Below are 12798 nucleotides of genomic sequence, written 5' to 3'. Positions count from 1 at the left end.
GGCTGGGCTGGGCTGGGCTGGGCTGGGCTGGGCTGGGCTGGGCTGGGCTATGTTGGGCTGGGCTGGCTGGGCTGGGCTGGGCTGGGCTGGGCTGGGCTGGGCAGGCTGGGCTGGGCTGGGCTGGGCTGGCTGGGCTGGGCTGGGCTGGTCTGGTCTGGGCTGGTCTGGTCTGGGCTGGGCTGTGCTGTGCTGTGCGGGGTTGTGCTGTGTTGGGCTGGGTTGGGCTGGGCTGGGCTGTGCTGGGCTGGGTTGGGCTGGGGCTGTGCTGGGCGGGCTGGGCTGGGCTGCGCTGGGCTGTGCGGGACTGCCTATTCCGGGCGGTGGGAGCCTGTGGACAGGAGAATGTGATGCGAGCTGGCGTGTGACGGGAGCACAGCACCCCCTGTTAGTCCTCAAACCTTTTTGCACCTTGCATAAAAAGCCTTGGCTCCCTCTCCCCCTCCTGAGTAGTGAGTACCACAGCTCCGAGCGTCATCCGAGGAGCCGCTACAAGAGACAGGGCCGAGCAGCAGTTGGCCAGAGGTACCAGTCAGTGGGACGGAGCGGTCGCCGATGCTGACTTGACTGTCAACCACCCTCTGTCGCGGAGAGGCTGCTTCTGCTTTCGCCCGGGGTAACTGTTCCAACTCCTCTCGGGCTTGCCCTGCCTGCCTGCCTGCCGGGACCCTGCGGTCAGGGGCAGCGTTTAGGACGGGGTGGAGGGAGGGAGGGTGGGGGCGACTGGGCTGGGAGCGGCTCCGCTTTCAACACTGGGTCTCCCCTTGTGGAGAGCGGCTGCGATCGGTTGGCTGGGCGCCGGCTCGCCGCCCGAGGATGTCGCGGCAAGGAGGTGCCTGAGTCCGGGAGTCACTTGGTCCGTGTGCGAGGAGGGGAGAGAGGACGTCGGACACTACTGGGCACAGAGGAAGCGAGAGGTCCGATCCCACCGCACAGCCCCGGAGCGCAGATGCATTTTCCACTCTTTTCACTGGCGCTGCTCCTTCTGGACTGCATGGATTTTGGGCACAGTCTGCACCAGCGGGGGAAGCGGAGCAGGAGAGGTCAGTCAGTGTTGGTGACAATCCCGCGCCGGAGTCCGCAAACTTCCAGCAGACGCGCTGCCAATTTACGCGGAGAGTTGAACTAGGACGCAGCCATGTGCGTGATGAAGGGGGAACCCGACCCCAGTGTTGTCCCAGCTCCCGGGGGGACGGGTCACCTCCCGGTCCCCATCCCGTCCTACTCAGTTGGAGCCAACCCCGGCGTAGCCCGCCTTCTCCGCACCCGCTGCGGATCTGAACTGGCCCCGGGACCCGAGCGTCTCACCGCATCCCGGGCATGGGATGAATCAGGGGCCGGGGCCACATCTCACCTCTCCCCACCTCAGGCTGCCCGTGGTCTCGCCATCCTCTCCACGACCACGACCCCTCTCCACGACCCCGACCCCTCTCCACGACCCCCGACCCCTCTCCACGCCCCCGACCCCTCTCCACGCCCCCGACCCCTCCACGCCCCCGACCCCTCTCCACGCCCCCGACCCCACGACCCCGACCCCTCTCCACGACCCCGACCCCTCTCCACGCCCCCGACCCCTCTCCACGACCCCGACCCCTCTCCACGACCCCGACCCCTCTCCACGCCCCCGACCCCTCTCCACGACCCCGACCCCTCTCCACGACCCCAGCTCATACCCTACCCCAACAACCCCTATCCCCTCTCCCCCACACCTCTCTCCCCACCCCCTCCCTCACACCTCCCCTCTTCCCTCTCATCCCCTCTCCAACCTTTCTTCCCTTCCCCCAGCCCAAATTTCCCTCCCCCACCCCAAACCCCACTCCCCTGCCCTCTCCCTCATTTCCTCTCCCCAGCCCCAGATCTCCTCCTCCTTTCCACCACCCTTCCCCCTCCCCACATCTTCTCAATCTCCTTTCACATCTATAACTGTCCTCCAATCCCTTCCTCCTGATCTCTATACCCAATCTCCATTCACCTCTTCGCCGTACCAACCTCTCCTCTTCTCAACCACCGCCCCTTGCTTCAATCTCCCGCTAATTCTGTCCTCTCTCCCCGTTGCCCCAGCACCCATCCTTCTCCCTGAGATGTGTTTCAATTCCCCAGCAAGCAAGTTGGGGATGGAGATGGATGATGGATAACCCTGGTCCACATAGAACGAGGAGACACAAATGTTGGAAGCCCCATCATGAGCAGACACTGATATATCACACAGTGGGACATGAATCCCTGGGATCGGTTCCCTGTAGTACTGGTCCTTTACATGTGAACAGCCGCAGGGTCTGAACCTCAGTTATATCCTGAGGCCAAAATACTGAATATTCATTGGAGCTGAGGTGGTAGCCCAAGCTGGCAATGTAGATATATATCACTGTGGGCTTGCCACACCATTGGAGGGGCAGTTGTGAGGGACATCACACTGTGTGTGGGGAGGGGATAGGGGGCAGAACCGAGGGGGCGCTGCACTCTGGGAGGGGCATTACTGAAGGAGTGCCGACTGTTGGAGGAGCTGGAGTGAGGGAGTGGGAGGGGCAGGGGCAATGCTGAGGAAGTGCACTGTGAGAGGTTCTGTCATTCACATGAGATTTTAGCTGTGGTCTCATCTGCCACCTCGCATGGGTGTAATTGATTCCAGGTCACTTTCTTAACAGACACCAGGCTGCTCTTCCTTTGTCACTGCCAACATTTATTGCTGAATGAATGTCACAATCTGGTCATTATTACATTGCTGTTTGTGGGATCTCACTGTGCAGAATATGGCACTCACTTCCTGCAATACAATATTACTACTTGTTGAGTAACTGCGATGGCTGCGATATGCTTTGAGATATGAAAGGCTTTCTAAATATGTCACACAATCCTTTACTGTGAAAATAGCATCTCACGAGTGAGGTGTGCTATATTGAAGATAGACCCACACAAAATGTTGAGCCCTTCCTCAGACCCGAAACGTCACCCATTCCTTCTCTCCAGAGGTGCTGCCTGTCCCACTGAGCTACTCCAGCATTTTGTGTCTATCTTCCGTTAAAATCAGCACCTGCAGTTGTTTCCTGCACATCTTGTGTGCTATATTATTTGAATATAATTTTATATTGTGGAAGTTCTTGTCCTGGATTAATGTGCATGGGGTAAGGCTTTACGTTGATATGTAGCTTGTGAATAGACATTCAGTGGCCTGGAGTTGATGCCCCTTCAGGTGGGAGCACTGCCTGTTTGCAACTCCAGTCACTGATCAATGAGGCTGACTCTCAACTGCCCTCAAGTGGCTTGGGAAGCTCTCTCTGCATCATCTGGCCAGTGGTCTGTGAGGGCAGCTCACACCTCCACTGTCCTCAACATTGATAGTATTAAAACATCTTCAAGTAATACAGGAGTCATAATGGTTAACATTTAAAATGTCATTTAAATGGCTCCAGCTCCTCAGTTGTGTGAGAATGTCTGGTAATTCAAGGACTCAGACGGGTCCTGTAGAGTCACTTCATACCCCCATCCTCCCCCACCAGCCTTGCAGCCCCAACATCACTCTCTACCCCTGCAACAGTCTCTATCTACTTCTGCACCTCCTCAGCCCCTACATCCCAGCCTCTCTTTGCCACTGCCTCCAGCCTTTCACCCTTCCCTATCTCTCTAACCCCTATACACCACCCTCTCTCATTAGCCCCCTTCAGTCTCTAGAATTTAGGAACTCAGCAACAGCACCTATGGCCCACCATATATAGTATAGAAGTTGGGATGTAATGTTAAAATTGTACAAGGCATTGGTGAGGCCAATTCTGGAGTATGGGGTACAATTTCGGTCGCCTAATTATAGGAAGGATGTCAACAAAATAGAGAGAGTACAGAGGAGATTTACTAGAATGTTGCCTGGGTTTCAGCAACTAAGTTACAGAGAAAGGTTGAACAAGTTAGGGCTTTATTCTTTGGAGCACAGAAGGTTAAGGGGGGACTTGATAGAGGTTTTTAAAATGATGAGAGGGATAGACAGAGTTGACGTGGAAAAGCTTTTCCCACTGAGAGTAGGGAAGATTCAAACAAGGGGACATGACTTGAGAATTAAGGGACTGAAGTTTAGGGGTAACATGAGGGGGAACTTCTTTACTCAGAGAGTGGTAGCTGTGTGGAATGAGCTTCCAGTGAAGGTGGTGGAGGCAGGTTCATTTTTATCATTTAAAAATAAATTGGATAGTTATATGGATGGGAAGGGAATGGAGGGTTATGGTCTGAGCGCAGGTATATGGGACTAGGGGAGATTATGTGTTCGGCACGGACTAGAAGGGTCGAGATGGCCTGTTTCCGTGCTGTAATTGTTATATGGTTATATGGTTATATAGTTATATACGTGCTGATTCAAACTAATCCTATCTGCCTGCATATAATTTATAACCCTTCACCCCCTACCTGTTTGTGTCTGTCTAAATGCCTCTTAAACATTGCTATCATTTCCGCTTTCACCTTGCAGTGTGTTCCAGGTACCTGTACTTACCATTGTCTTTGTAAAAACATTCACGTCCCACATCTTGTTTAAACTTTCCCCCTCTCTTTTTAATCCTATGCCCTCTAATATTTGACATTTCCACATTGGGAGGAGGGGAGACTTTCTACCCTATTTATGCTTCGTATAATAGTACAAATTTCTATTGTCACCCCTCAGTCTCCAACCCTCCAGAGAAAACAATTCAAGTTTGTTGAATATTTTCTGATGGCTAATACACCCTGTGCCAGGCAACTTCCTGGTGACCCTCTGCTGCACCGTCTCCAAAGCCGCCACATTCTTCCTGTAATGCGACAACCAGAACTGTGCACAATAATCCAAACGTGGCCTAACCAAAGTTTAGTATAGCTGCGGCATGATTTCTGAACTTTCGTACTCAGAGCCCTGGCTGATAGAGGCAAGTATGCCATAGGCCTTCTTTACCACCCTATCAACATGCGTTGTCCCTTTCAAGGGCCTGTTAATTTACATCTCAAGATCCCTCTATACATCAATGCTCTCAGGGATCCCGCCATTTACTGTATACTTTCCTCTTATATTTTACCTCCCGAAGTGCAACACTTTACACTTGTCCATATTAGAGGGTGGCACAGTGGTGCAACTGGTACAGTTGTTGCCTCACAGGGCCAGAGACCCGGATCCGATCTGGACCTGTTTGTGTGGAATTTGCACATTCTCCCTGTGACTGTAGGAGTTTCCTCTGGGTGCTCCGTTTTCCTCCCAAATCCCAAAGACACGTGGATTTGTAAATTCACTGACCTCTGCAAATTGTCCCCAGTGTGTAGGGAGTGGATGAAGTGGGATAACATAGCACTAGTGTGAATGGGTGATCAGTGGTTAGCATGGACTGGGTGGGCCAAAGGGCCTGTTAGCATACTGTATATCTAAACTAACATAAACTTCATCTGCAATGTTTCCACCCAAATGTCAAGAGATTATAGATAACCTATAGATTGCCATAGAGGGAGTGCAGAGAGACGGTTCACCAGACTGATTCCTGGGATGTCAGCACTGTCTTATGAAGAAAGATGGATAGACTTGGTTTATACTCTCTAGAATTTAGAAGATTGAGAGGGGATCTTATAGAAACTTACAAAATTCTTAAGGGGTTGGACAGGCTAGATGCATTGTTCCCGATGTTAGGGAAGTCCAGGACAAGGGGTCACAGCTTGGTAAAGGGGAAATCCTTTAAAACCGAGATGAGAAGAACTTTTTTTACGCAGAGAGTGGTGAATCTCTGGAACTCTCTGCCACAGAGGGTAGTTGAGGCCAGTTCATTGGCTATATTTAAGAGGGAGTTAGATGTGGCCCTTGTGGCTAAGGGGATCAGGGGGTATGGAGAGAAGGCAGGTACGGGATACTGAGTTGGATGATCAGCCATGATCATATTGAATGGCCGTGCAGGCTCGAAGGGCCGAATGGCCTACTCCTGCACCTAATTTCTATGTTCTATGTTTCTATGTTTCTAACCTGCTGTGTCCTTTGACAAACGTCCTCACTATCCACAACTCTGGTCATTTTGTGTCATTTGCAAATTTACTATTCAGCCCATCTATATTTTCATCCAAATCATTTATATATATATAATCACAAACAATAGAGTTTACCCAGCACTGAATTTTAAGTCCAATCTATCATGCAATTTCTTGTGCCTTTATCCTCTGGATCAGCCTACCTTGAGGGACCTTGTTTAAAGATTTACCGAAGTCCATGTAGACTACATCCACTGCCCGAGCGTCATCAATCATATAATTTCCAGGTTTGTCCCTATTGGCCTTCATAAACAAAGGACTACCATTGGCTATTCTCAATCCTCTAGCTACCCGAGCAAAACTATTTTTTAATGTATGTATGAAATGCCTTGAGATTCTTCTTCACCTTAATCGCCAAAGAAAGTTAATCGCCCTCTTAGCCCTCATGATTATCTGTTTAACGTCTTTCCCGTTTCTTTTATATTCTTCGAGGACACGCTAGAGGCAGGAATCATGTTCCCGATGTTAGGGAAGTCCAGAACCAGGGGCCACAGTTTAAGAATACGGAGTAAGCCATTTAGAACGGAGATGAGGAAACACTTTTTCACACAGCGAGTTGTGAGTCTGTGGAATTCTCTGCCTCGGTGGGCGGTGGAGGCCGGTTCTCTGGATACTTTTAAGAGAGAGCTAGATAGGGCTCTTAAAGATAGCGAAGTCAGGGGATATGGGGAGAAGGCAGGAACAGGGTACTGATTGGGGATCATCAGCCAAGATCACATTGAATGGCGGTGCTGGCTCGAAGGGCTCGAATGGCTGAATGGCCTACTCCTGCACCTATTGTCTATTGTCTATTGACCCTATTTGATTTCCAGTTCCACATCCTTCCTTTTTCTTTTTGACTAAATTACATCTCTCGTCATCCAAGGTTCCCCATCTCATGGGATATTGGGAAGCCTATAATATAATCCCATAAAAGACATTCCGCCTTTCTTCTTCCTGAGCTCTGCCCATATTGCATCAGTGGACGATTCCTCCAGGATATCTGCTCTGAGTTCATCTGTGGCCAATAATGCAAATCCCCAACCTCTTTTACGTTGCTTTCCATTGTGTTTGAAACATAGAGATCCTTGACTGTGGAGCTGCCATTTCTGCCCCTCTCTCAAGCAAGTCTCTGTCATGGCTACAATACTCTACTTTTGTACAGTAATCCAGGCGGTAAATTCACTGCCTCACCCATAACATTCGCCACATTGAAATAAAACACCAGCCCATCAGTCCACTGTGTTCATTAACCTGACCCTGCTTGGCCTTTCTTTCATACTTATGATTTAACCTCAACCTTTCTCTCAAAGTCTCCACTTGCTGATGCACTGCCCTGTTTCCTAACCCCCTGCCACGCTTGTTTAAAGCCTCATGAGTACTAGCAAACATCCCTGATGCTGGAATTTGGAGCTTAAAAACAAACTGCACGAGACACTCAGCAGGTCAGGCAGCATCTCAGAAGGTAAAGTTCAGTTGAGACATTCCTAAAGGATACTGGTGCCCCTCCTCTCTCTACACATCTCCCCATCTCTGTAATCCCCTTTAGTCACTACATCCCTCTCTGGTTCTGCAACCCCTCCAAACTCTACAGCCCTTCCTAATTCTATAATCCCTCCTCCCTTTACACTCCTCCATTAATGAAACAGATGCTTCCCCACCTCCTCTCTGGCCTGCCATCCAGTCACTACTCCCCTCCATCTGCTATCCCCACCCCACACTAGAGCCTTATTTTGCCCCTGCAACCCGTCCCATGTCTCTGGTGTTCCATCCCTTACACTTGTTCCCAAACCGGTAAAATCATATAATTGGAACAAATGTACTAATACAATTACCCTCAGCGACCAATAAATATATAAATTGTGCAAAGTAAACAAGTAGTGATATTTTGCAGAATAAAACCTTTTTTTTCCTATCAGGATGTTGAGGGAGCAAATGGGGAAAATCTAGTGTTGTGGAATAGAAAGGGTCAATTAATAACCTTGAATTCATTGGTGTTTAAGAAGATTCATCATATCATCATAGAATTTTATAGATTTGGTGATGTAGTTCAATCTGAAATTTATGTTTTAAATATGAATAAGAAAACTAGGAGATGTCTCGCACAATTTCTAACCACTGTTCCTGTGTTGGTCCAAAACAGGAACAGTGGTTAGAAATTGTGCAAGACTTCTTTAATATGGAGAAATTGACATATTCCTTGAGAGTCAAGGAGGATTCATTTGAGAAGATCTGGGAAAAATGGACCGTTTATTTGAGCCATGACACCAATTAGATAAATGCCGAGTTAGATATGGGAAGATTGTGTTATATAAAACTAGATGGTATGTTTGTATGAATATTGAATCATCTCCAGATAACTAAGCAATGTAATGTTTTTTCTTTTTTAATTTGGTAAGTGAACCACACGGTCTTATTCCAATTTTTTATTTATTTACTTCTTTTATTTCCCCCTATCTACTTATTTTTTTTATTTTGATTGCTGTTTTTCTTATTTTGTTTTATTTATGGTGATGGTGTTGCACTGTTATTTAATACAAAAATAAATAAAAAATAAATTAAATAAGAAAAAATAAGAAAACTAGGAATGTATGAGTGGGGAAATAACATTAATAAGTGTGACCATAAATATGCAAAGAGAAACATGCAAAGAATTAGTACATTGTATGTAGTAAATAAGTGTCCCTTTAAGGCACAAAAGCATAACTGAAAATATAATCCCACTGTGACTAACAAGATTTTTTAGAAGATAATTAAAAAAAAAAAACTTAGTGTAAATGTTTAAAATAAAGAAAGATTAGCTAAAGTTAAATGTTAATCCCATAAAATTGAGACAGGGGAAATTCTAATGAAGATTGAGAAAGCAGCAAGGAAATTTAACAAATCTTCTACGTCTTGCTTGATAGAAGTTACAAAAATACTTGGGGAAATAGTGGGGAAATGGTGAACAAAAGCCGCAAGCAACAAGGAGCTGAAAGCAATAAACATTAGTAGAGGTCAATGGGACTGAAAGTCCATGGATGTTCTGCAAATGTAATGTTCCCAAAAGGAAAGAGGAGGGAAATTGAAGAGAATGTGTTGATCACCATCTCCCACAACCCCATTGCTTCCAAAACAATTCTCACAGATTGAAAGTGGTAGATTCACCTCACAATCAAAGAAAGATGGTGGGAGAGGGAGAGAGAAATTGAAATTAATTGCAGACCTCATATTAGTGATCAAAGGGAAATACAAGAACCTTTCACAAAGGTAGTCGGGTTAGAGATAACCAGAATAGACAGGGATCTATGAATACAAAATTGTGTTTGATAAATTTGAGATGACGCACTTTGGTTGGGGGGAAAAAATAGAGAAGGGAACATGTTTTAAATGGTGAGAGATTGAAAGGTGTTGGGGGTCAGGGAGAGCTGGGTACACAGAACATTGTAGGTTAACATGCAGGTACAGCAAGCGATAAATAAGTTCATTTCACTTGCACTTTATGTGTAATGTGACGAATAAAACCGTATTGTATTGTATAAGTAAGGCAATGCTATGTTGCATTTACTGATTTGAGTAAAAGTATGAAATTGGTCTTTGGGATTAAATGGGTGTTTTTAGCGAAAGCCCATCTGAAATATTGTGTACAACCTGGCTTCTGAACTGAATAAAAGTTGCACAGTATTTGTAAATGAGGGAGTGCAGCAAAGATTCACCAGATTGATTCTAGGGGTCCAGGATGGTCATGGAAAAAGAGGTTTTACTACAGGCAAATACTTCTCAAGAGTTTAGCAGAATCTGAGATGGTCTATATGAGACATTACACATTCTTACAGGGTTTTGCTGGGTAGATGCAAATGTAATGTTCCCTCCGCATGGGGTGTGCATAATCAGGGCTCATGGACTAATTCTGGTTGGCAGGTCAGGAAAGAGAGGCGAAGAGATTTCTTCACCCAGACGGTGCATCTTTGGAAACCTCTACCCAGGAGGGCTGCCGAGGCTTGGTCACTGAGTAGATTTAAGAGACAGATCGACAGGTTTTTAGATATTAAGTAAGTCTGGAAGAGAAGGTTAGTAAATGAAAATGGCACTGAAGTTAGACACGAGCCATTAGTTTATTGAGTGGTCAGCCAAACAGCCTGTGCCTATTTCTCATGTTCATACAGTCTATCATTGTCACCACTCCAGACCAGAAACCTCTCACTTCTTCGTTTCGCTCTGTAATGCCCCCTGGCCCATATATGCTTCTGAATCTCTATCACACTTCCCACCCCACCCACATTGTCTTTGATCAACCCTGTAAACCTGGTTGTCTTCGTACTGTATGTATCCGACACACACCGTTGTCTCTTCCTGAGCTCTGCAACCTCTCCCTCTCTCCCCCTTTGGGCATCTGCCCCCACATCTGAGTGGCTCAGCACCAATGACTGTTTATTACAACTGCAACATACGTTGGGATGGGTGGGAAAGTCATTGGAACTTGACCAAAGTTGCAGGAAATGGGGAGACCAAAATGGGATTAGTGCAGAATGCACTCCTTGGCCAGCACAGACTCGTTGGGCCAAAGAGTTTGTTTCCATGCTGAATGACCCTGTAAACACTGACTAAAGAAGTAACGGTAACATGTGGCTTCTCTGAGCTCCTTCGAGTTTTTAAAGTTAGTTACAGGTAACACCATGATGCCCCTGTCCAACGTTGGAAACCTGAACGGAAACCTCTGGAGACTTTGCGTCCCACCCAAGGTTTCCGTGCGGTTCCCGGAGGTTGCAGGTCATTGCCAGAGGTTGCAGGTAGTGGAAGCAGGTAGGGAGACTGACAAAAACCTCCGGGAACCGCACGGTCTCCAGAGGTTTCCGTTCAGTGTTCCTAAGTGGGACAGGGGCATTACTCTCGCCAAATGGCAGTGCCTGGGGCAACATTGTCAGTGCCTGCTGGTACAAGTGTTAGAGCACATGTTGCTCCCAGTGTTTAGTGGCACGCCTACTCTTACATCCACTAGCATAGGAAGCATTATTCTCGGGCACCAGTTTGAGTAGTAGATAGGGAAAAGATCAATGCTGTATCATTGTGAACACTATGGTAATGGTGACCATCCGAGCACATGTCGTGTTGAGCAGAATGTGCTGTGTGGGATCTAAGCCCTCATGTTCTGAATTGGGTGACAAGGTACATGTCTGTCAGTCAGGAGAAGACGCAGAGAGGCTGAGTACCTCTGCACGAGCTCATCCCCCTCGCCATGCACTGGACCTGCTGCATTGCCCTGTTGAGTATTGGAATATCGGGAACATCACTGCATCAGCCACTTGCCCTTGCTCCACAATGAATCCGCTGCATTGGCCTGAGGACTATTTCCTGATTAGTAGATTCTGGCAGGGTTTTTTTTGCTTTTCAAACTTGAGGCAGTGTCTTAGACCAAATTATTTTCAGCTACTTCATCAGGGACGTTCCTTTCATCATAAAGTCAGATTTAAGGATGTTCACTGATGATGCTCAGTGTTTATTTCCATTTACAACTCTTCAGAAAATAAATCAACCCATGCCTGTGTGTAGTGTAACTTGGATATCATTCATGTGTGGGCTGATCAGTGCCACATAACTTTTGGTCATCATTTTCCCTGGACATTTGCTGACCTTCCCTGTTTGTCTGGGTGTGTGGCTAATATTCAGGCTGTTTGGCAACTGGTCAACTCTCCAGTAAGCCTTACCCAATTTGAGCACAGATGGTGCTCTCGAGATTGGGCTCTTGATGTAAACAAGTTTTGATGCTGTCTTGTGTTGTTTCCTAAAAGGTTTTTAAAATGAATTATATTATGTTGGAAGACATTGATGAATAGTTGAAAGGTTATGAGACACTTAATTTCACTGCTGAGATATATTAGATCTGTAACAGATTGAATTTTGGAAAAAATAACCCATTTCCTCAGTAATTTGAACTTATTTCAATGGCAACACTACACTGCTATAATTCCAGAGTTCCGGAGAAAGACATTATAATGATCACATAATTTCAATAAATACTCATTGAAGATGTTTCAGTCATAACCCTTCTTCAGACTATATTTTCAGACTGAAGAAAGGTCCCGACTTGAAACGTTACCCATCCTTTTTCTCCAGAATTGCTGCCTGACCTGCTGAGTTACTCCAGCACTTTGTGTCTATCTTCGATCAACAACTGGATTTCTTTAATGGTAGTTTTTGAATGTTGTTTTTACCAGTATATTGCAGTCGGGATTACATACACAAGCATCTTGTGGAACTCATCACCTGAGCTGAGAGTTTACATTTGAATGTGGGGGTTGTTTGTCTGAACCAGTATTCTATAATAATTCGATTCAAATGAAACAAACTGTTGAAGTGTATTTCTTAACATGGCGACACTCTCCTTGAAGTCAGAAAGCCATCCCGTTCTGCTGCTGTACTATGTTTTAGAGGATTGAATATAGTGCTGTTGGGATAGAGGAGCTGATGTCAGAAGTGCCATCTTTTGGAAGAGTCATTAACCAAGGTCCCATTTGTTTCCTCAATTGAAATATAAAATGTTATTGTACCAATGTAATGAAAAGAGAAACATTTCTCGTCAATGCCCGGGGCAAATATCTCTCAATCCTCTTCCCTGAATCAAGTGATCTGGTCATTGTCACATCCTTCGTGGGAGCTTTCTGTGTGAAGATCAGCTATTATAGTTACAACCCTTCAAGTGGTACTGTAGTGGCAAGGAGCTGTCCCAGGATGTCTTGTGGCTGGGAAAGGTCAAAAGGAAATGCAACCGTCTCTCTCCTGTCTGTACAGAGAAGGGCGAGGGTCTGTTAACAGAAAGTAGTGGTC

At 46.6% G+C, this 12798-nt stretch overlaps 1 protein-coding gene across 1 annotated transcript in view; it reads left to right on the top strand.

The window, feature by feature from the left end:
* The first annotated feature begins 824 nt into the window (after positions 1 to 824).
* rspo2 (R-spondin 2) overlaps positions 825 to 12798 on the top strand; it is a 100032-nt gene continuing 88058 nt past the window's right edge. Inside the window, exon 1 of the mRNA XM_055634677.1 lies at positions 825 to 1040. Within this exon, the coding sequence (XP_055490652.1) occupies positions 947 to 1040 (94 nt within the window). The 5' untranslated portion in view covers positions 825 to 946. The remainder of the gene's footprint in view (positions 1041 to 12798) is intronic.

The sequence above is a fragment of the Leucoraja erinacea genome, chromosome 4 (assembly GCF_028641065.1).
Source record: "Leucoraja erinacea ecotype New England chromosome 4, Leri_hhj_1, whole genome shotgun sequence".
NCBI lineage: Eukaryota > Metazoa > Chordata > Chondrichthyes > Rajiformes > Rajidae > Leucoraja > Leucoraja erinaceus.
Note: the sequence above shows the minus strand (reverse complement) of the source record. Positions and strands in the feature narration are given on the sequence as shown.